Genomic DNA, 23,207 nt, shown 5'->3' on the forward strand with positions numbered 1-23,207 from the left:
GATCCAAAATCTTGGAAATAGAATGGAGAAAAATACAAGAAACTTTTAACAAGGACCTAGAAGAACTAAAGAGCAAACAAACAATGCTGAACAACACAATAAATGAAATTAAAAATTCTCTAGAAGGAATCAATAGCAGAATAACTGAGGCAGAAGAACGGATAAGTGACCTGGAAGATAAAACAGTGGAAATAACTACTGCACAGCAGAATAAAGACAAAAGAATGAAAAGAATAGAGGACAGTCTCAGAGACCTCTGGGACAATATTAAATGCACCAACATTCGAATTACAGGGGTCCTAGAAGAAGAAGAGAAAAAGAGAGGGACTGATAAAATATTTGAAGAGATTATAGTTGAAAAATTCCCTAATATGGGAAAGGAAATAGTCAATCAAGTCCAGGAAGCACAGAGGGTCCCATACAGGATAAATCCAAGGAGAAACACGTCAAGACACATATTAATCAAACTATCAAAAATTAAAGACAAAGTAAAATGTTAAAGGCAGCAAGGGGAAAACAACAAATAACATATAAGGGAATCCCCATAAGGTTAACAGCTTATCTTTCAGCAGAAATTCTGCAAGCTAGAAGGGAGTGTCAGGACATATTTAAAGTGATGAAAGGGAAAAACCTACAATCAAGATTACTCTACCCAGCAAGGATCTCATTCAGATAAGATGGAGAAATTAAAACCTTTACAGATGAGCAAAAGCTAAGAGAATTCAGCATCATCAAGCCAGCTTTACAACGAATGCTAAAAGGAACTTCTCTAGGTAGGAAACACAAGAGAAGGAAAAGCCCTACAATAAAAAGCCCAAAACAATTAAGAAAATGGTAAGAGGAACATACATATCGATAACTACCTTAAATGTAAATGGATTAAATGCTCCAACCAAAGAAAAGCACTGGCTAAATGGAAACAAACAGAAGACCGATATATATGCTGTCTACAAGAGACACACTTCAGACCAAGGGACACATACAAACTGGAAGAAAGTATTCCATGCAAATGGAAATCAAAAGAAAGCTGGAGTAGCAATTCTCATATCAGAAAAAATAGACTTTAAAATAAAGACTATTACAAGAAACAAAGAATGACACTACATAAGGATCAAGGTATGAATCCAAGAAGAAAATATAACACTTGTAAATATTTATGTACCCAACATAGGAGCACCTCAATACATAAGGCAAATGCTAACAGCCATAAAAGGGGAAATCGACAGTAACACAATCATAGTAGGGGAATTTAACATAGTAGGGGACTCTAATCTGTCCACTTTCACCAATGGACAGATCATCCAAAATGAAAATAAATAAGGAAACACAAGCTTTAAATGATACATTAAACAATATAGACTGAATTGATAATTATAGGACATTCCATCCAAAAACAACAGAATACACTTCCTTCTCAAGTGCTCATGGAACATTCTCCAGGAGAAATCACATCTTGGGTCATAAATCAAGCCTAGGTAAATTAAAGAAAACTGAAATTGTATCAAGTATCGTTTCCAACCATAACGCTATGAAACTAGATATCAATTACAGTAAAAAATCTGTAAAAACTACAAACACATGGAGGCTAAACAATACACTACTAAATAACCAAAAGATCACTGAAGAAAACAAAGAGGAAATCAAAAAATACCTAGAAAAAAATGACAACGAAAACACGATGACCCAAAGCCTATGGGATGCAGCAAAAGCAGTTCTCAGAGGCAAGTTTATAGCACTACCATGCTACCTCAAGAGACAAGAAACATCTCAAATAAAAAACCTAACCTTACACCAAAAGCAATTAGAGAAAGAAGAACAAAAAAACTCTTAGTTAGCAGAAGGAAAGAAATCATAAAGATCAGATCAGAAATAAATGAAAAAGAAATGAAGGAAACAATAGCAAAGATCAATAAAACTAAAAGCTGGTTCTTTGAGAAGATAAACAAAATTGATAAACCATTAGCCAGACTCATCAAGAAAAAAAGGGAGAAGACTCAAATCAACAGAATTAGAAATGAAAAAGGAGAAGTACAAACTGACATTGCAGAAATACAAAGATCATGAGAGATTACTACAAGCAACTCTATGCCAATAAAATGGACAACCTGGAAAAAATAGACAAATTCTTAGAAAAGCAAAACCTTCCAAGACTGAACCAGGAAGAAATAGAAAATATAAACAGACCAATCACATGCACTGAAATTGAGACAGTGATTAAAAATCTTCCAACAAACAAAAGTCCAGGACCAGATGGCTTCACAGGCAAATTCTATAAACATTTAGAGAAGAGCTAACACCTATACTTCTCAAACTCTTCCAAAATATAGCAGAGAGAGGAACACTCCCAAACTCTTTCCATGAGGCCTCCATCACCCTGATACCAAAACTAGACAGAGATACCACAAAAGTAGAAAACTACCGGCCATTATCACTGATGAACATGGGTGCAAAAATCCACAACAAAATACTAGCAAACAGAATCCAACAGCACACTAAAAGGATCATACACCATGATCAAGTGGGGTTTATCCCAGGAATGCAAGGATTCTTCAATATATGCAAATCAATCAATGTGATACACCATAACAACAAATTGAAGGAGAAAAACCATATGATCATCTCAATACATGCAGAAATATCTTTCAGCAAAATTCAACACCCATTTATGATAAAAACCCTACAGACAGTAGGCGTAGAGGGAACTTACCTCCACATAATAAAGGCCATATATGACAAACCCACAGTCAACACTGTTCTCAATGGTGAAAAACTGAAACCATTTCATCTAAGATCAGGAACAAGACAAGGTTGCCCACTCTCACCACTCTTATTCAACATAGTTTTGGAAGTTTTAGCCACAGCAATCAGAGAAGAAAAGGAAATAAAAGGAATCCAAATTGGAAAAGAAGAAGTAAAGCTGTCGCTGTTTGCAGATGACATGATACTATACATAGAGAATCTTAAGGATGCTACCAGAAAACTACTAGAGCTGATCAATGAATTTGGTAAAGTAGCAGGATACAAAATTAATGCACAGAAATCTCTTGCATCCCTATACACTAATGATGAAAAACCTGAAAGAGAAATTAAGGAACCGCTCTCATTTACCATTGCAAAAAAAGAATAGAATACATAGGAATAAACCTACCTAAAGAGACAAAAGACTCGAATGCAGAAAACTGTAAGACACTGATGAAAGAAATTAAAGATGCTATGAACGGATGGAGAGATATACCAGATCCTTGCATTGGAAGAATCAACACTGTGAAAATGACTATACTACTCAAAGCAATCTACAGATTCAATGCAATCCCTATCAAATGACCAATGGCATTTTTCACAGAATTAGAACAAAAAATTTCACAATTTGTATGGAAACAAAAGAGACCACGAATAGCCAAAGCAATCGTGAGAAAGAAAAATGGAGCTGGAGGAATCCGGCTCCCAGACTTCAGACTAAGCTACAGTAATGAAGACAGTATGGTAGTGGCACAAAAACAGAAATATAGATAAATGGAACAGGATAGAAAGCCCAGAGATAAACCCATGCACATATGGTCACCTTATTTTAGAATAAGGAAGCAAGAATATACAGTGGAGAAAAGACAGACTCTTCAATAAATTGTGCAGGGAAAACTGGACAGCTACATGCAAAAGAATGAAATTAGAACACTCCCTAACACCATACAGAAAAATAAATTCAAAATGGATTAAAGGGACTTCCCTGGTGGCGCAGTGGATAAGACTCTGCACTCCCAATGCAGGGGGCGTGGGTTTGATCCCTGTTCAGGGAACTAGATCCCACATGCTTGCTGCAACTAAGGAGCTGGTGAGCTGCATCTACGGAGCCCGCCTGCTGCAACTAAGACCTGGCACAACCAAATAAATAGTAAAAAAAAAAAAAAATGGATTAAAGACTTAAATGTAAGGCCAGACACTATCAAACTCTTAGAGGAAAACATAGGCAGAACACTCTATGACATAAATCACAGTAAGATTCTTTTTGACCCACCTCCTAGAGAGTTGGAAGTAAAAACAAAAATAAACAAATGGGACCTAATGAAACTTAAAAGCTTCTGCACAGCAAAGGAAACCATAAACAAGACCAAAAGACAACCCTCAGAATGGGAGAAAATATTTGCAAATGAAGCAACTGACAAAGGATTAATCTCCAAAATTTACAAGCAGTTCATGTAGCTTAATATTAAAAAAACAAACAACTCAATCCACAAATGCGCAGAAGATCTAAGTAGACATTTCTCCAAAGAAGATATACAGATTTCCAACAAACCATGAAAGGATGCTCAACATCACTACTCATTAGATAAATGCAAATCAAAACTACAATGAGGTATCACCTCACACCAGTCAGAATGGCCATCATAAAAATATCTACAAACAATAAATGCTGGAGAGGGTGTGGAGAAAAGGGAACCCTCTTGCACTGTTGGTGGGGATGTAAATTGATACAGCCACTATGGAGAACAGTGTGGAGGTTCCTGAAAAAACTAAAAATAGACTACCATACGACCTAGCAATCTCACTACTGGGCATATACCCTGAGAAAACCATAATTCAAAATGAGTCATCTACCTCAATGTTCATTGCAGCTCTATTTACAATAGCCAGGACATGGAAGCAACCTAAGTGTCCATCGAGAGATGAATGGATAAAGAAGATGTGGCATATATATACAATGGAATATTACTCAGCCATAAAAAGAAATGAAATCAAATTATTTGTAGTGAGGTGGATGGACGTAGAGTCTGTCATACAGAGTGAAGTAAGTCAGAAAGAGAAAAACAAATACCATGTGCTAACACATATCTATGGAATCTCAAAAAAAAAAAAAAGCTTCTGAAGAACCTAGTGGCAGGACAGGAATAAAGACGCAGATGTAGAAAATAGACTTGAGGACATGAGGAGGGGGAAGGGTAAGATGGGACGAAGTGAGAGAGTGGCATGGACATATTTACACTACCAAATGTAAAATAGATACATTTTACATAGCACAGGGAGATCAGCTCGGTACTTTGTGACCACCTAGAGGGGTGGGATAGGGAGGGTGGGAGGGAGCCGTGAGAGGGAGGAGATATGGGGATATATGAATATATATGTATGGCTGATGCACTTTGTTTTAAAGCAGAAACTAACACACCATTGTAGAGCAATTATACTCCAACCAAGATTTTAAAAAAAAGAAAAAGAAATCATTTGCATTTCTATACACTAACAACAAACTACCTGAAAAAGAAATTAATAAATCAATCCCACTTACAATAGTATAAAAAACAATGTAATACTTAGAAATAAGTTTAACCAAGGAAAAATCTATACACTGTAAGCTATGACACTGATGAAAAAGTCTGAAGAAGACATAAATCAATGGAAAGGTATCTGTGTTCTTGGACTGGAAAAATTAATACTGTGAAAATTTCCATACTACCCAAAGTAATCTGAAGAGTCAATGCAATCCTACCAAAATTCCAATGGTATTTTTCACAGAAACATCTATCCTAAAATTTGAAAAAACTATCCTAAATATTGAAATCATTATCTTGAAGGGAAAACTGCACACCCATGTTCACTGCAGCATTATTCACAATAGCTAAGATATGGAAATAACCTAAATGTCCTTTGATGAATGAATGTGTAAAGAAAATTCATGGTAGATACATGCAATGGAATATTATTCAGCCATAAAAAAGAAGGAAATCCTGCCATTTGTGACAACATACATGAGCCTGGAGGGCATTACGCTAATTGCTATAAGCCAGACAAGAATGACAGACACATGTGGTATCAGTTACATGTGGAATTTTTTTAAAGCCAATTTCATAGAAACAGAAAATAGAATGGTGGTTGTCAGGGGCTGGGGGGAGAGGTAAATGGGGTAGTATAGGTCAAAGAGTACAAAGTTTTAAACTATAAGAAGAATAAGAACCCAATGTACAATATGGTGACTATAGTTGATAATATGGTATCATGTACTTAAAAGTTGCTGAGTAGTTAAGCATTTTCACCATACACACAGAAAATATTTAACAATGTCTTTAAAAATAATACAAATGAACTTATTTACAACACATAAATAGACCCACAGACATAGAAAACAAACCTATAGTTACCAAAGGGTATAACAGGATGGGGGGAGATAAATTAATTGTTTGGGATTAACATGTACACACTACCATATAAAAAATAGGTAACCAGGGACTTCCCTGGTGGTGCAGTGGTTAAGAATCCTCCTGCCAATGCAGGGGACACGGGTTCAATCCCTGGTCCAGGAAGACCACACATGCCATGGAGCAACTAAGCCCAGGAGCCACAACTACTGAAGCCCGTGTGCCTAGAGCCCATGCTCTGCAACAAGAGAAGCCACCACAATGAGAAGCCCATGTACCGCAACGAAGAATAGCCCCTGCTCTCCACAACTAGAGGAAGCCCACATGCAGCAACAAAGACGCAATGCAGCCTAAAAAAAAAGGTAACCAGCAAGGACCTACTGTATAGCACAGGGAACTATGCTCAATATCTTGTAATAACCTGTAATCGAAAAGCATGTGAAAAAGTATATATATACATATATATATATATATATGTATATGTATATATTTATTTATTTATTTATATAAAAAAGGAATCACTTTGCTGTATACCAGAAACTAACACAGCATTGTAAATCAACTATACTTCCACTATACTTTAATTAAAAAAAAAGAAAAAAAATTAACTACGTAAAGTGATGGATGTGTTATTTTGATCATTCTATATGTATATGTGTATCAAATCATCAAGTTGTACATTTTAAAATATACAGTAATAGTTGGTAATTATTCCCAATTATTCCTCAATAAAGTTTTTAAAAAAATAAAATAATCATAAAATTTCAAAAAAGAGAGAAAGAAGAAATTAAGCCAATCCCACAGGGTCCAAGCTCCAGGGATCACTGTAACATTGACCATATAACCACGGTGAGGTGCTGTGAACCTGCTGCATGGCAGAAAGGCAAAGGAGGTGCCTCGCAAGCTAGCTGCTCAACAAAATCTCTTCTGCTCAGAGAAGAGGGACTAACATTGGCCAACCCCATTCCAATTATGTTCCATGAACTCCAGTACAGGAAAGGATATAGTAGGTAAGTCATAAAAAAGTTTTTCTTCCCCTTTCCTCAAAGTGTATTAAAAATAGAATCACCCAAAATTAACTAAGCAATGACCTTCAGGGAGTTTTAAGATAAGAAAACTTTGGTCCAGGTGATATCATCTCCGCCACTCCATAGTCTACTACTTTCAGACTAATCCACACCATACCTGAGTAGTGTTGAAAAGGCAGAATAAGTAGCTGAAGGTGACCCTGATGCCATCATCATCCATTAGCATTAAGTATGCCAGAATCCAGGTAACTCCAAAAATGACTGCAACACATAACATGCTAAGAAACTTCTTTAGGATTGAAAACTTCTTTGTGCTAAGTAAGAGAAAACAAGAAAGGAAATATGGTTCATTCAGGTTTTTACTTATTAATATCATTGTTACCCTCCTATTGAAAATATGTATTCAGCTCCACATATACACTGTTCATTAAACAATATTATGCCTCAGGTGGAAAAACCTATGTCACTCTGAATAAAAGAGAGAAAGAGAGGAAGAGAGGAAGGAAGGAAGGGAGGAAGACAGTGATATCTGCTTGAAAGCTCAGGCATAAACAGTTCCTGAAATACTACTGCAGGCAAATTTCACATAGAATTAACTTTTTCTTTGGAACTGAATTTGATGTTAGCGATTATAACTACTGGATCAGTAATTCCTTTTTTGGGCATCTGGGACCGTGCCATGTCATAAGTTGATATCAGAATGAAAATTTATTAAAGCACAAAGTGACCTTCTTCCCTGTCATGCTAAGTCTATATCCCTGGAACCTGAGCTTGGCCATATGACTCACTTTGACCAGAGGGACATTAGCATTTGTTCCACAAACAAAGGCTTGAAAGCATTCCACTCATCAGGGCGTGTTTTTTCTTACTGCTCTTTGGAACCCTGAGAGTACTATGTTAAGAGAGAGACCACATGCAGCAGAGGGGAGCTTTCCCAAATGAGCAGTTCCCACTCAATACCAACCAACCAACAACCATCAGACATGAAAGTGATTCATCCTAAGTTATCTACCGACATTCAAGCCAGCCAAAACCAAAACAACTACATGATCAACACTCAAACTTATGACAAGTAATAAATATTTATCATTCTAAGCCATTGAATTTGGGGGTAATTTGTTATACAGCAAAAGCTAACTGACACATAGAAGATAATTTGTTAAACAATTAAATTGTAACCTGCTCTTCACTGTAACTAAGCTAATTTAAGAACCATGAGTTGCCAGTCAAAATTTTGAAACATTACAAATTTGTTTGATGTCTGTGGCCAAAATGATATTGCTTTGTATAAAAGAAATATAACTTAACTTACAATTAGGTTAACAAGACTTCACCAAGGTTTTTCTGCATTGTTAAGAAAACATAGGTTTGAATGATTATCAGTGATAGTCTTTTCTCCACATTTCCCCTCAATATGGGTTATCATCCATATAGGAAAGATGATACTCTTGAATGGTAAAGTACATGTTTAAGATTACATTCCCACTAATGATGGCTGTTTTCACCCATCTGTTCATTCAAAATGGATCTATATGGTGACCAACAAAGTTCACAGATGTACTTATAGTAAGTCTACTTGGGTTAAGAAGAGTCTTGTAGAATTAAGCCTGAATTCACAGCCTCATTAGCACTGTGTTCTAACCAATTCATGCTGTGGGATGTGGAGGTGAGGGGAGTGTATGTGTTTAATAGCTTCTGTTATTTGTCTCTCCAACTGAAAGCTCTTTCTGTATATTAACGATGACAATGAAAATGCTTATTGGGGTCAGAAAAGTTACAGAGAGGAAGGAAGCAGTCCACATGGGAACTGATAGACCAGAGAGCACATGCCCCATCTGCAGGGAATGTGGGCCCAATGTTGCCCAATGTTCCAATTTTTATATGTTTGCAACAAATTTTTAAAAATTTAAAGCTGTTATGTGATTCAGGCAACACATGTAAAATATAACCTACAGTTACTGGTTTCTAAAATGAAAATACAGTGACCAGCATCTCCTCACAACCCTCTCATATTTTTAATTATTCAAATCTGATTTCATGAATATTGGGGATTGGGGGATACATTTTTTTCTTGATGTCTTTGGGTTGGGTTTTTAGTTGGGCTCATACAGCGCAGAAGTATCTTAGATAATGCAATAGACTCACATTGTAGTCTTGATGTTGGAAGATGAGAAGATCCACCTTCTGAGATAAATTTTAAGAGAAAATCTGTCCTGCAAACCACATATCCTTGCCATTTCCCCCAAATCTGAAAACTCTTCTAGGAGCTGTGGATGTATTCCTGTGCTATATTAGTACTATATTAGTACTACATGAGCCATGCCTTCCAGCTTCTGATTCATTGGGAATCTTACCTCTTCAGATTCTGATTATTCTTCCACAGCACTTTGACTACAATGACAATAAATATAACAACATTGCTAATGAGGATAATGGTCACAGGTATGATGAATGACCACAACAATGGACTTGTTATCAAACCACTGCTTTCTTGAGTTGCCAGCCAGCAGCTGTGGAGAGAAAAGAAATGATTTCAGCAGACTAAGAAAGCAGAGAAAAGAAATGATTTCAGCAGAAAGAAAGGTATACAAACTCTTCTCTATGCTGTTCACACCATTGACATTCACTCGACTGAAAGACCTGCTAAAAGTCAATATCTCTTTGCCTTCTACATATTAGAGATGATTTTCAAGAATTCAACCATGTAGAAAAATTAAATGTATTGATTCTGCCAAATTTCTCTGTGAGACAATATGGGCTAGTGGAAAGAAAGTGGGCTTTTGAGTTAGGCAGTCCTGAATATAAATGTCACTGTCTGTCACTTACTAGGTTTCTGACTTTAGTTAAGTTACTGTTTAATTTTCTTTTTGACTATGTAGCACACTCAGATGGCTCAAAATTTTAAAGGTACAAATCATCATAGAGAGACAAGACCCCTCCTACAACTATCCCTAGTCACCAAGCTTTTATCTCCGGCGGTATTCAATGTTTCTTGTGTATACTTCCAGATTTAGACTATGCATACACCAGCAAATGTATATTTTTTCCTGATTTTGAAGCAAAGGATAACATGATACTTCTATATCTTACTTAAAAACACATCTTGGAGATCATTCCATATCAGAATATAAAGATTATCCTCATGATTTTTTATGGCTGCATATTATTCCATTATTTAATTATACCGTAAATTATTTAAACTGTCTTATTAATAAGCATTTTTTAAAGTTTAATGTTTAAAAAATATTTGAATAGTTCTTTAACCTCATTGCATCTGTTTTTGTTTTTGTCTTTTTGTTATTGTTGGTGATAGTTTTGGTGGTATTCTTTTTCTCATCTGTGAAGGGTAGTAATCATCTCCTGGCATTGTTGTAAGAATAAATTCATTCATTTAATAAGTATTTACAGAGTACATGCTATGTGCCAGACATTGTTCTAGATAACAAGATATTAGCAGTGAATGAAAAAACAAACTGCCTTTCTTTAGTGAATTTATTCTAATGCAGAAAATAAATAAAACTAATGAATTAATAAGATATATACTATAACAGAAGTTAGCAAGTGCTGTGAAGAAAAATAAAGTGGGTAATGAGGGTAGGTATTACTATGTATATGTATATGTGTGTCTGTGTGTCTGTGTGTGTGCCTGGCGGACCAGGGGAGGAAATGTTTCATTTTAAATAGAGTGGTCAGGAAAACACTTATGGAAAAAAATATTTGAGTAAAGATCTGAAGTAGGTGAGGGGGAAGGGTGTTCTAGGCAGAGGGAACAGCAAGTGCAAAGGCTCTGAGTTGAGAGCGTAAGCAAAGAGGCCAGTGTGGCTAGAACAGAGTACGAAGTAGATGGGATTAGTAAAAAGATGCAAATTATGTCAGGGCTTTATAGGTGACTGCATGTACTCTTGGCAAGAAGGAGAAACTTGACATGCTTGGTCTTTAGTTTTAAAAGTATTACTTTAGCTAGATGCAGGGATAAAAGAAGAGCACATGCCAAAGGAGAAAAACAGCTAGGAGTCTACTGCAACAATCAGGTGGCTTGGAACCAGGAAGAGGAGATGTTAAGAAATAGTCTGATTCCAGATATGTTTAAAAGTAAAACAAAAGGGGACTTCCCTGGTGGTCCAGTGGTTAAGACTCCATGCTCCCAATGTAGGGGGCCTGGGTTCGATCCCTCATCAGGAAACTAGATCCCACATGCCATGACTAAAAGCCTGCATGTGGCAACCAAAGATTCAACTAAGATCACGCATGCCACAATGAAGATCCTGCGTGCTGCAACTAAGACCCAGCGCAGCCAAATAAATAAATATATATATATATATTTTTAAAAAGTAAAGCAAAAGGATTTATTGATAGGTTAGATGGGAGATATAGGAGAGTTAAGAGTGACTACAAAATCTTTGGCTTGAGTACCTGGAAGGATGGAATTACTGTTACCTGAGTTGGCGAGGATGATGAGAAGAGCAGGTTTGGGAGGGAAGACCAGGAGATGTCTCATCACTTGTCCAGCCAACTGAAGGTGTCAGGTAGGCAGTAGGGTATTAACAAAATAATGTGAGAAGCGCTGGTATTATTTGGCAATCAATTAATGTCTGTTTTCTTTCCCTTGTAGGTAAACACCATTATTATACATGCCAAAGGATTTCTAAGCTGTTTTACATTGGAATGTTGTTACAATTTAAATTATTAGAAATCATATTTCTAATCTGAATGATCTAGAAGGAAATTGGAATGATTACAGATCTCTGTAATGAATTTTAAAAATGAAAAGGAGGAGATTGGTTCAAGATGGTGGAGTAGAAGGAGGTGCAATCACTCCTTCTTGAGAGAGCACCAGAATCACAACTAACTGCTGAACAATCAACTACAGGAAAACACTGGAACTCACCAAAAAAGATACCCCACAACCAAAGACAAAGGAGAAGTCACAATAAGATGATTCGAGGGGCACAAGCACAATAAAATCAAATCCCATAACCATTGCGTGGGTGAGTCACAAACTGGAGAACAATTATAACACAGAAGTCCACCCACTGGAGTGAAGGTTCTGAGCCCCACATCAGGCTTCCCAACCTGGGGGTCCAGCAATGGGAGGAGGAATCCCCAGAGAATTGGACTTTGAAGTCAGGCAGGATTTGACTGCAGGACTTCAACAGGACTGGGGGAAACAGAGACTTCACTCTTGGAGGGCACACACAAAACCTTGTACATACCAGGACCCAGAGGGAAGGAGCAGTGACTCCATAGGAGACTGAACCAACCTACTTGCTAGTGTTGGAGGGTCTCCTGCAAAGGCAGGGAGGGGGTGGCTGTGGTTCCCCATGGGGACAAGGACACCAGCAGTAGAAGTTCTGGGAAGTACTCCTTGGTGTGAGTCCTCCCAAAGTCCACCATTAGCCCCACCAAAGAGCCTGTAGGCTCCAGTGCTGGGTTGCCTCATGCCAAATGACCAACAGGGAGAGAACACAGCCCCCCCCCCCCCGTTCAGCAGACAAACAGATTAAAGTTTTACTGAGCTCTGCCCACCAGAACAACACCCAGCTCTACCTACCACCAGTCCCTCCCATCACGAAGCTTGCAAAAGCCTCTTAGATAGCCTCATCCACTAGAGGACAGACAGCAGAAGCAAGAAGAACTACAATCCTGCAGCCTGCAAAACAAAAACCACAATCACAGAAAGATAGACAAAATGAAAAGGCAGAGGATTATGTCCTAGATGAAGGAACAAGATAAAACCCCAGAAGAGCAACTAAATGAAGTGGAGATAGGCAACTTTCCAGAAAAAGAATTCAGAATAATGATAGTGAAGATGATCCAGGACCTCGGAAAAAGGATGGAGGAAAGAATCGAGGATCTCCTCAATTAAACATCAAGAAACATCAAGAAATGTTTGTTAAACATTTGTTTTTTAACAAATGTTTTAACAAATGTTTGTTAACTATCAAGAAATGTTTAACAAAGACCTAGAAGAACTGAAGAACAAACAAATAGAGATGAACAATACAATAACTGAATTGAAAAATACACTAGAAGGAATCAATAGCAGAATAGCTGAGACAGAAGAACGGATTAGTGACCTGGAAGACAGAATGGTGGAAATCACTCCCAAAGAACAGAATAAAGAAAAAAGAATGAAAAGAAATGAAGATAGCCTAAGAGACCTCTGGGGCAACAAATGCACCAACATTCAAGTTATAGGGGACCCAGATGGAGAAGAGAGAGAGAAAGAACCTGAGAAAATATTTGAAGAGATTACAGTAAAAAATTCCCTAAAATGGGAAAGGAAATAGTCACCCAAGTCCAGGAAGCACAGAGACTCCCAGGCAGGATAAACCCAAGGAGAAACACACCAAGACACATAGTAATCAAACTGACAAAAATTAAAGACAAAGAAAAATTATTAAAAGCAACAAGGAAAAAATGACAAATAACATACAAGGGAACTCCCATAAGGTTAATGGCTGATTTCTTAGCAGAAACTCTGCAGGCCAGAAGGGAGTGTCACAATATATTTAAAGTGATGAAAGGGAAGAAACTACAACCAAGAATACTCGACCCAGCAAGGCTCTCATTCAGATTTGATGGAGAAATCAAAAGCTTTACAGACAAGCAAAAGCTAAGTGATTTCAGCACCACCAGACCAGCTTTGCAACAAATGCTAAAGGAACTCCTCTCGGCGGGAAAGAGACTAGCAACTTAAAACAACCTTGTACATACATAGACTGCTATATCAGAACCTCATGTGAACAGCAAACCCCAAAACTACAATAGATAACCATACAGAAAAGAAAAAGCAACCCAAACACAACACTAAAGATAGTCATCAAACCACAAGAGAACAAAAGAGGAAGGAAAGAAAAAAGACATAAAACAACAAACCCAAAACAATTAAGAAAATGGCAATAGGAGCACACATATCGATAATTACCTTAACTGTAAATGGATTAAATGCACCAACCAAAAGATGTAGACTGACGGGATATGAAAACAAGACCCGTACATATGCTGTCTACAAGAGACCCACCTCAGACCTAGGGACACATACAGACTGAAAGTCAGGGGATGGAAGAAGGTATTCCATGCAAATGGAAATCAAAATAAAGCTGGAGTAGCAATACTCATATCAGACAAAATAGACTTAAAAATAAAGACTGTTATAAGAGACAAAGAAGGACACTATGTAATGATCAAGGGATCAATCCAAGAAGAAGACATAACAATTATAAATATATATGCACCCAACATAAGAGCACCTCAATACATAAGGCAAATGTTAACAGCCATAAAGGAAGAAATCGACAGTAACACAATAATAGTGGGGGACTTTTAACAGTCCACTTTTGTCAATGGACAGATCATCCAGACAGAAAATCAACAAGGAAACAAAGGCCTTAAATGACACATTAGATCAGATGGACTTAATTGATATTTATAGAGCACTCCATCCAAAAGCAGAAGAATACACATTTTTCTCAAGTCCACACGGAACATGCTCCAGGATTGACCACATACTGGGCCACAAGGGAGCCTCGGTAAATTTAAGAAAATTGAAATCATATCAAGTATCTTCTACGACCACACTATGAAATTAGAAACAAACTACAAGAAAAAAACTATAAAAACCACAAACGCTTGGAGGCTAAGCAATATGTTACTCAACAACAAATGGATCACTGAAGAAAGCAAAGAGGAAATCAAAAAATACCTAGAGACAAATGAAAATGAAAGCACAATGATCCAAAACCTATGTGATACAGCAAAAGCAGTTCTAAGAGGAAAGTTTATAGCAATACAATATTACCTCAGGAAACAAGAAAAATCTCAAATAAACAACCTAACCATACACCTAAAGCAACTAGACGAAGAACAAAACCAAAAGTTAGTAGAAGGAAAGAAATCATAAAGATCAGAGCAGAAATAAATGAAATAGAAACGAAAAAAACAATAGCAAAGATCAATGAAACTAAAAGCTGGTTCCTTGAAAAGATAAACAAAATTGATAAACCTTTAGCCAGACTCATCAAGGAAAATAGGGAGAGGACTCAAATCAATAAAATTAGAAATGAAAAAGGAGAAGTTACAACTGACACCAGAGAAATACAAAGGATCATAAGAGACTACTATATGCAACAGTATGCCAATGAAATGGACAAACTGGAAGAAATGGACAAATTCTTAGAAAGGTACAATCTCCCAAGACTGAATCAGGAAGAATTACAAAATATGAGCAGACCAATCACAAGCACTGAAATTGAAACTGTAATTTAAAAACTCCCAACAAACAAAAGTCCAGGACCTGATGGCTTCACAGGAGAATTCTATCAAACATTTAGAGAAGAGCTAACACCTATCTTTCTGAAACTGTTCCAAAGAACTGCAGAGGAAGGAGACTTCCCAAACTCATTCTATGTGGCTATCATTACCCTGATAACAAAACCAGACAAAGATACCACTCAAAAAGAAAATTACAGGCCAATATCACTGATGAACATAGACACAAAAATCCTCAGTTGCTAGTATTTTACCAGAAATTCGAATCCAATGATACATTAAAAGAATCATACACCATGATCAAGTGGGATTTATCCCAGGGATGCAAGGATTTTTCAATATCCACAAATCAATCAGTGTGATACACCACATCAACAAATTGAAGAATAAAAACCAAATGATGAGCTCAATAGATGCACAAAAATCTTTTGACAAAATTCAACACCCATTTATGATAAAAACTCTCCAGAAAGTGGGCATACAGGGAACCTACTTCAACATAATAAAGGCCATATACGACAAACCTACAGCTATCATCATATCAATGGTGAAAAGCTGAAAGCATTTCCTCTAAGATCAGGAACAGGACAAGGATGCCCACTCTCACCACTTTTATTCAGCATAGTTTTGCAAGTTCTAGCTATGGCAACCAGGAAAGAAATAGAAATAAAAGAATCCAAATTGGAAAAGAAGAAGTTAAAATGTCACTGTTTATAGATGACATGATACTATACATAGAAAATCCTAAAGATACTATCAGGAAACTGCTAGAGCTCATCAGTGAATCTGGTAAAGTTGCAGGCTACAAAATTAATACACAGAAATCTGTTGCATTTATATACACTAACAATGAAAGATCAGAAAGAGAAATTCAAGAAACAACCCCATTTACCATTGCATCAAAAAGAATAAAATATCTGGGAATAAACATACCTAAGGAGACAAAAGACCTGTACTCTAAAAATTATAAGACACTGATGAAAGAAATTGAAGACACAAACAGATGGAAAGATAAACCATGTTCTTGGATTGGAAGAATAAATATTGTCAAAATCACTATACTACCCAATGCAAACTACAGATTCAATGCAATCCTATCAAATTACTAATGGCATTTATCACAGAAATAGAACAAAAAATCTTAAAATTTTTATGGAGACACAAAAGACCCTGAATAGCCAAAGCAACCATGAGAATGAAAAATGGAGCTGGAGGAATCAGGCTCCCTGACTTCAGACTATACTACAAAGCTATAGTCATCAAAACAGTATGATACTGGCACAAAAATAGAACTATAGCTCAATGGAACAGGATAGAAAGCCCAGAAATAAACCCATGCACCTATGGTCAATTAATATACGACAAAGGAGGCAAGACTTTACAATGGTGGAAAGACAGTCTCTTCAACAAATGGTGCTGGGAAAACTGGACAGCTACATGTAAAAAAATGAAATTAGATCATTCTTTAACACCATACACAAAAATAAGCTCAAAATGGATTAACGACCTAAATGTGAGACCAGACACTATTAAACTCCTAAAGGAAAACGTAGGCAGAACACTCCCTAACATAAATTGCAGCAATATTTTTTCTGACCCATCTCCCAGAGTAATGGAAATAAAAACAAAAATAAACAAATGGGACCTAATTAAACTCAAAAGCTTTTGCATAGCAAAGGAAACCATAAACAAAACAAAAAGACAGCCCACAAATTGGGAGAAAATATTTGCAAATCATGTGACTGACAAGGGATTAGTCTCCAAAATTTACAAAAAGCTCATGTGGCTTAATATCATGAAAACAAACAACCCAATCAAAAAATGGGCAGAAGACCTAAATAGACATTTTTCCAAGGAAGACATATGGATGGCCAAGAGGCACATGAAAAGATGTTCAACATTGCTAATGATTAGAGAAATGCAAGTAAAAACTACAATGAGATATCACCTCACACCAGTCAAAATGGCTATCATTTAAAAATTCACAAACAGTAAATCCTGGAGAGGGTGTGGAGAGAAAGGAACCCTCCTAACTGTTAGTGGGATCATAAATTGGTATGGCCACTATGGAGAGCAGTATGCAGGGGCCTTAAAAAACTAAAAATAGAGTTATCATATGACCCTGCTATCCTACTCCTGGGCATATATCCAGAGAAAAACATGGTCTGAAAGGATACATGCACCCCAATGTTCATTGTAGCACTGTTTATAATAGCCAAGACAGAGAAGCAACCTAAGTGTCCATGGACAGAGGAATGGATAAAGAAGATTTGGTACATATATACAATGGAATATTACTCAGCCGTAAAAAAGAATGAAATAATGCCATTTGCAGCAACATGGATGGACCTAGAGATTGTCATACTGACTGAAGTAAGTCAGACAGAGAAAGAGAAATATCGTATGATATCGCTTACATGCAGAATCTAAAAAGAAATAATACAAATGAATGTATTTACAAAACAGAAATGGACTCACAGACTTAGAGAAGGAACTTACGGTTACCAGGGCGGGAAGAGTGGAGGGAAGGGTAGTAGGGAGTTTGGGATTGACATGTACAGACTACTATATTTAAAAAGGATAAACAACAAGGACCTACTGTATAGCGCAGGGAACTCTGCTCAATGTTATGTGGCAGCCTGGATGGGAGGGGAGTCTGGGCGAGAATGGATACATGTATATGTATGGCTGAGTTGCTTTGTTGTGCACCTGAAACTATCACAACATTGTTAATCGGCTATATTCCAATATAAAATAAAATGTTAAAAAAAATGAAAAGGAGTGCTTCCAATCCATTAATGATAGATTAGGTCCAGCCTTAAGTAAAATGGTGAGAAAGAATAAAATTTATCTTCAGGATTTTGGGCCTCCATGTCCTTTCATCTGTAACCAAAGGACAACCTTCCTGCCATCTTCAATCTCACAACCCCCGACACAGAAGAAATAGGAGGGCACTTGGCTAAGAATTTAATAAAATCCTGCTGAGAAGTACTTTCACATCTCTAGACACTTCTTTGGTGACTAAGCAAGTGGCCATCAAAGTTTTAAATTAAAAAGATGGACATATTTCTGACCCAGGCAGCCTAGAGAAACACAGTTTAAAAGGGGAGGACAGGATAGAGAAAGAAAATGAATATCCAACTCTATCGGATAAAGACAGACTTGCAAATTATGAAACAATTTAGACAAATATTTATCTTTATCTGTATGAGTCATGAGTTATTTAAACTTTAGACAACACAATTTCTAAGTATTACTATTTGTACTGTAGATCTGTGTGTGTGTGCATACAAATGTCTGTAAGTTTCCTCAGTTACCTCACACAGATGGGGAGACCTGGATGGGAAACAGGCTTGGATGCCTGTGGCCATGAGGAGGTGTGCACTAGGAAGGGACACCTCCTCACCTCCTCCATCCTTTGTACTACTTGGAGAGATAGTCAGACTGGATTTGTTCTCATGAGCCTCTCCCTTAGCTATTCTGAATCTAATCACCCAGATTTTGAAAAACAGACTGCTGAGGAGACAGATGGATCCTCCAGGCAGAGTAACCCTTGTAGGAGTGGGATTTCTAGAATTGAGATTGGAGAGTCACAAGGTCAAGGTTGCATCTGACAAACATCTATGAACCTGAGGTCTGGAGAGCATCATAGGTGAACCTCAGATGAAGCGTTTAACTCCTTGGTGATTTTGTCATGAAACATGGGAAAAGACAGCTGTAGAAGATATAGCATATGCTTCCAGAAAATTCTTCCTCATGCATTATAATTTCCCAAGGGCTACCTCAACCCTTCAGGGAAGTCTGAAACAGCCTATATGGTGGGACAGAGATTTGAGGAATAGAGCATTAAATAGGAGTGTGGCCTGCCCTGCAGTCGCCCCTTAATTGGGTCCTGGCAGAGATAGCAGTACATCAAGGGAACTGGGTTAGGGGTTTCGGGTATGACTGGCAGAACTGGGAGCCATGGTGGGGGGACAGGGAGTATGATATATTGAGGAGCAACTTCTGGGAAGATAACTCAAGAAAACCCAAAAAAGTCCCTCCTTTTTCTAAATATATCCTGAAGAAATGTGAGCCTTGATGTGTGTATAGGGTGGAAAGTGGGAGATAAGGGTCCAAGATGAAGCTGATATTCATGTTACACATCCTTTCCCCTCTTCCCAACTCTTATTATCAGTTGCCTAGTGTCTTCCCTAACATCTAATACTGTACTCAGGAAAGAATCTGCTCTCAATTATTTACATCTTGGTGTGAATAAATTTAAGACAGCAGGCTTCTTTCTACTGAAGATTTCTGTAGGAGTAGGTCTAGCCTTGTGGCTGGGTTAGGATAGGAAATTAATAATAATGCAATTTGAGGTGAATTACCTCTCCCATGAGATATTTGCATTTTACTCCTGATATCTAATTGTGGAATTAAAATTTTAAAACTCATTAAAAGATATTTAATCCCAATTAAACAGAGAAAATAGTGCCTAGAGTGTATGGCTCCTAAAATCAAGCCAGGCAGTTAGCTCCCTATTCTACACTTGGTCATGGTCAGCCCTGGAAATAGGTAAGCACTCTGACACCACAGCCTTCCCTTGGGTATACTTGCACATTTCCAAGAGTTTTGTTTTGATTAGAGTTGATTTGGGACTTAAGGCAGAATCCAGGGATCCGAATGGTTGAATTTATAAAATAAGAAGGGAAGATAAATTAAAGAGCAGTTGCCATTTGGTAGCAGAAATACACATAGAGTTCAGCCCCACTTTCTTACTCTCCCCACATGGAAGGCAAATACCATGCATTCAGGTACTTCCATTATTGACAGTTAAATATTCATGCTGGAGTCACAGGGAGAATTTATGTGTGATAAATCATCATGAAATACTCATTATAATCATATCAACATAGAATTGGTTCATAAGCATGGATATTTCATGGATACTGCTCTTCAAACATTTTCAAGTGTGAAAATGTTTTCACACTTGCTTAACCCTTCATAGTAACCCCAGAGCAGGTATTACTATTATTGTTATTCCCATTTTCTAGATGAGAAAACTAAGATAAGGGGTCACTAATGATCACACTTCTTGTGTCCTGTGATTTTCAAACTTAATCAAAGAAGATAAATTTAATATTAAAAAGTTCACATTTATAAATTTAGAAGACAATTACTTGCTTTATGAAAGGATTTATCATAGGAAATTTTCATGCCACCATATTTAAAATATAATGTATTCTTTGAGAATTTGAAATACACAGTTATGACAATTATAAAGTGATATGCATATTACAGTGACACTTGGACTCAATGTCATTGAATAGTTACACTCATATCAAAGAAATGGACATTTGAAAAAATATAAACTTACATTTCCTCTCGCCGGTAGTCTAACTCCCACTGTGAATTATTCCCATTCTGAGAATAAATAATTCCCACTGTCACAGCTACCACTATAGCTGAGACTCCTATGTGATAAAGAGTCATAGAATTAATAATTTACCCAAGACTGGGATTAATTATAAAAGAACATGAATGAATTATACACCTGACCTTTTTCAGGATGTATTGTTCTTTCCACTATAGACAGTGTACTAAATGATCCTACAGATGTAGGTCAACAGTAGACATAGTTTTTCTGTGTTTTCCTTTCCCTATCAGTGTTGGCTATACATATCAATCCTATACTATTTCTGATTTCTTTGTAACTCTTACCACAATTTCCACTCTTAAATGGTCTAATTCCTCTTTCACTTGAATAAATTTAAATTTAGATAACACGAAAACAACTCTCCTTTGCTGGAACTCATTAAATTTTTCAAATTATTTTTCTTAAAAGAGTCACTCTGATTGCCTTGAAACATTTCTTTTAAAGTAGCTAGGAAAAGCAGGGTCAGGGTGGTGGTGGGATGAATTGGGAAATTGGGATTGACCTATATACACTAATATATATAAAATAGATAACTAATAAGAAGCTGCTGTATTTTAAAAAATAAAATAAAATTCAAAAAAAGAAATAAAGTTAATTTACAAAAAAAATAAAGTAGCTAGGAAGTTTATATGTGGTCTAAATCTCAAGTCAAATAAATAGAGATGTTAAAGGAAATGAACATCTTGAAGTTAGCTCATGATGTATCTAGTATAGCTGCCTTGATCACATCTGCCTTCTTCACAGGAGAAGACACTCCTTCACTAGACAGAAGGCACTCTTAGTGATTGCTGGATTTTCCATCTCCCCTACCACAGGGCCTTGTACTACTAGGTCTTCAATAGGTGTTTGTTTAAATTAAGTGATTTCAACAAAATTAAATTCCTGAGTAAGTGAAGAAGCAAACACTTACCTCATCCAATTAAAGAGATGAAAAGAATGAAATGCTGAGGAAAAGGCTGCATGGTCCTAATAAGAAGGAAATAGAGCTGGGCAGCACTGAGTCCCATCCAGGTAAATGTCACTAACACAAAATAGTGCAGCAAGATAGCAATCGCAGTGCATGTGGGATTTGAGATGACAACAGTGTCTTGTCTGGACATTTCATTATTGCTCAAGTCAGTATTATCAGTGTCACTATAGTGTCTTTAAGTTCTTATTGGAGTTTTTGATTCCAAACACAAACAGGAGGTTGAAAATCAACATTGATGTGCACAGATTGACCAATACCCAGGTTACTGAGGTTTTTCTGACTTTCCTGAAAATAAATAAATAAATAAAATTAATAAACAAAACAACTACAAAAAATACTCCAGTGAAATCATGAGGGAACAAAAGAATATTATTACCCACTGTAAATCTAGCTCATAGCTCAGTGGGCCAGCTGGTAAACGGACCTCCCCAACTACACCAGAGAAACATTCTCTTCTTATCTGATTCTCACAAAGTGAGTTTGAGAAAACAGGTTGATTCCTCCTTTCTTGAACCTGTCTTTTAATCCAAGGTGATAGCTGTTTTTCAGAGATGCCCTCCTGTGAACTCTACTTCCTGGAGTTTATGCCCAGTGTAGCCCCCTCCCAGGGCTGTCCAGTGACTTGATATAACTAACAGAATGCAGCAGAAGGCCTGGCAGCCAGGGCCAACTTATCCGTCAGACAGTGGTGCTTAGCGTCCACAATATGTTTATACTTCTGTGGTCCACAACAAGGTCTTCTAATGTAAAACATGCCCAAGGACTGTTCCTTCATCTGAAGATATAATTTGTGGGTGTAGAACCAAGTTCTCTTTGAAACTCATGACATATCACAGGTCTCTCCGGTATTAAAGAAAGTTATAAAATTTCATTCACTACCATCTAGATCCTTATGAATTTTTCAGATTATAAGGCCTCTTGAAATAAATATTTCACTATTAATGTGCTTAAAGTTCTAACACCTTCAAGAACTTCTCTATTTCTAAGGTCTCAGAATTTGATGAACAAATCTGTTTGCTAATTATATATCCTTTACGGTCCTACCACAACATTCCACCATGGTCCTACTTAGTCTTTGGATTCCCACACTGAATAAAAAGCTTGTATTAAAACAGAACTCTGTCCATCCTCATGATATTTTAGTTGAGATTTTCTGGATAATTCAAAATTTTATTAAGCCTTCTGAAAATTTTAATGGGCAGAAATGCAAAAAGCTTTCAGAAGAATCCATTTATATAAAAGTAAAGTTAGTTTTTAATTTTTCTCCAATTTCAAACATAAATTATCTACAGCGAGAACAGGCTATTTTCAAACGGGTCTTCTGTATATTACTATATTCTGTGCATTTTTATTATATGTACAGAAATATATAATATATATACTATCTATGACAGCAA

At 36.8% G+C, this 23,207-nt stretch overlaps 1 protein-coding gene across 1 annotated transcript in view; it reads right to left on the minus strand.

The window, feature by feature from the left end:
• The window catches only part of ADGRG7 (adhesion G protein-coupled receptor G7), a gene marked incomplete at both ends in the record, with an annotated part of 90,779 nt that overhangs the window by 14,016 nt on the left and 53,556 nt on the right, over positions 1-23,207 (minus strand). The window contains 6 exon segments of the mRNA XM_082655331.1: positions 7,311-7,467; positions 9,508-9,663; positions 20,781-20,877; position 21,751; positions 21,755-21,982; positions 21,984-22,095. Of these exon segments, the coding sequence (XP_082511457.1) occupies positions 7,311-7,467; positions 9,508-9,663; positions 20,781-20,877; position 21,751; positions 21,755-21,982; positions 21,984-22,095 (751 nt within the window).

Source organism: Grampus griseus, assembly GCF_964374135.1.
Source record: "Grampus griseus genome assembly, chromosome: 5".
In the NCBI taxonomy this organism is placed as follows: Eukaryota; Metazoa; Chordata; class Mammalia; order Artiodactyla; family Delphinidae; genus Grampus; species Grampus griseus.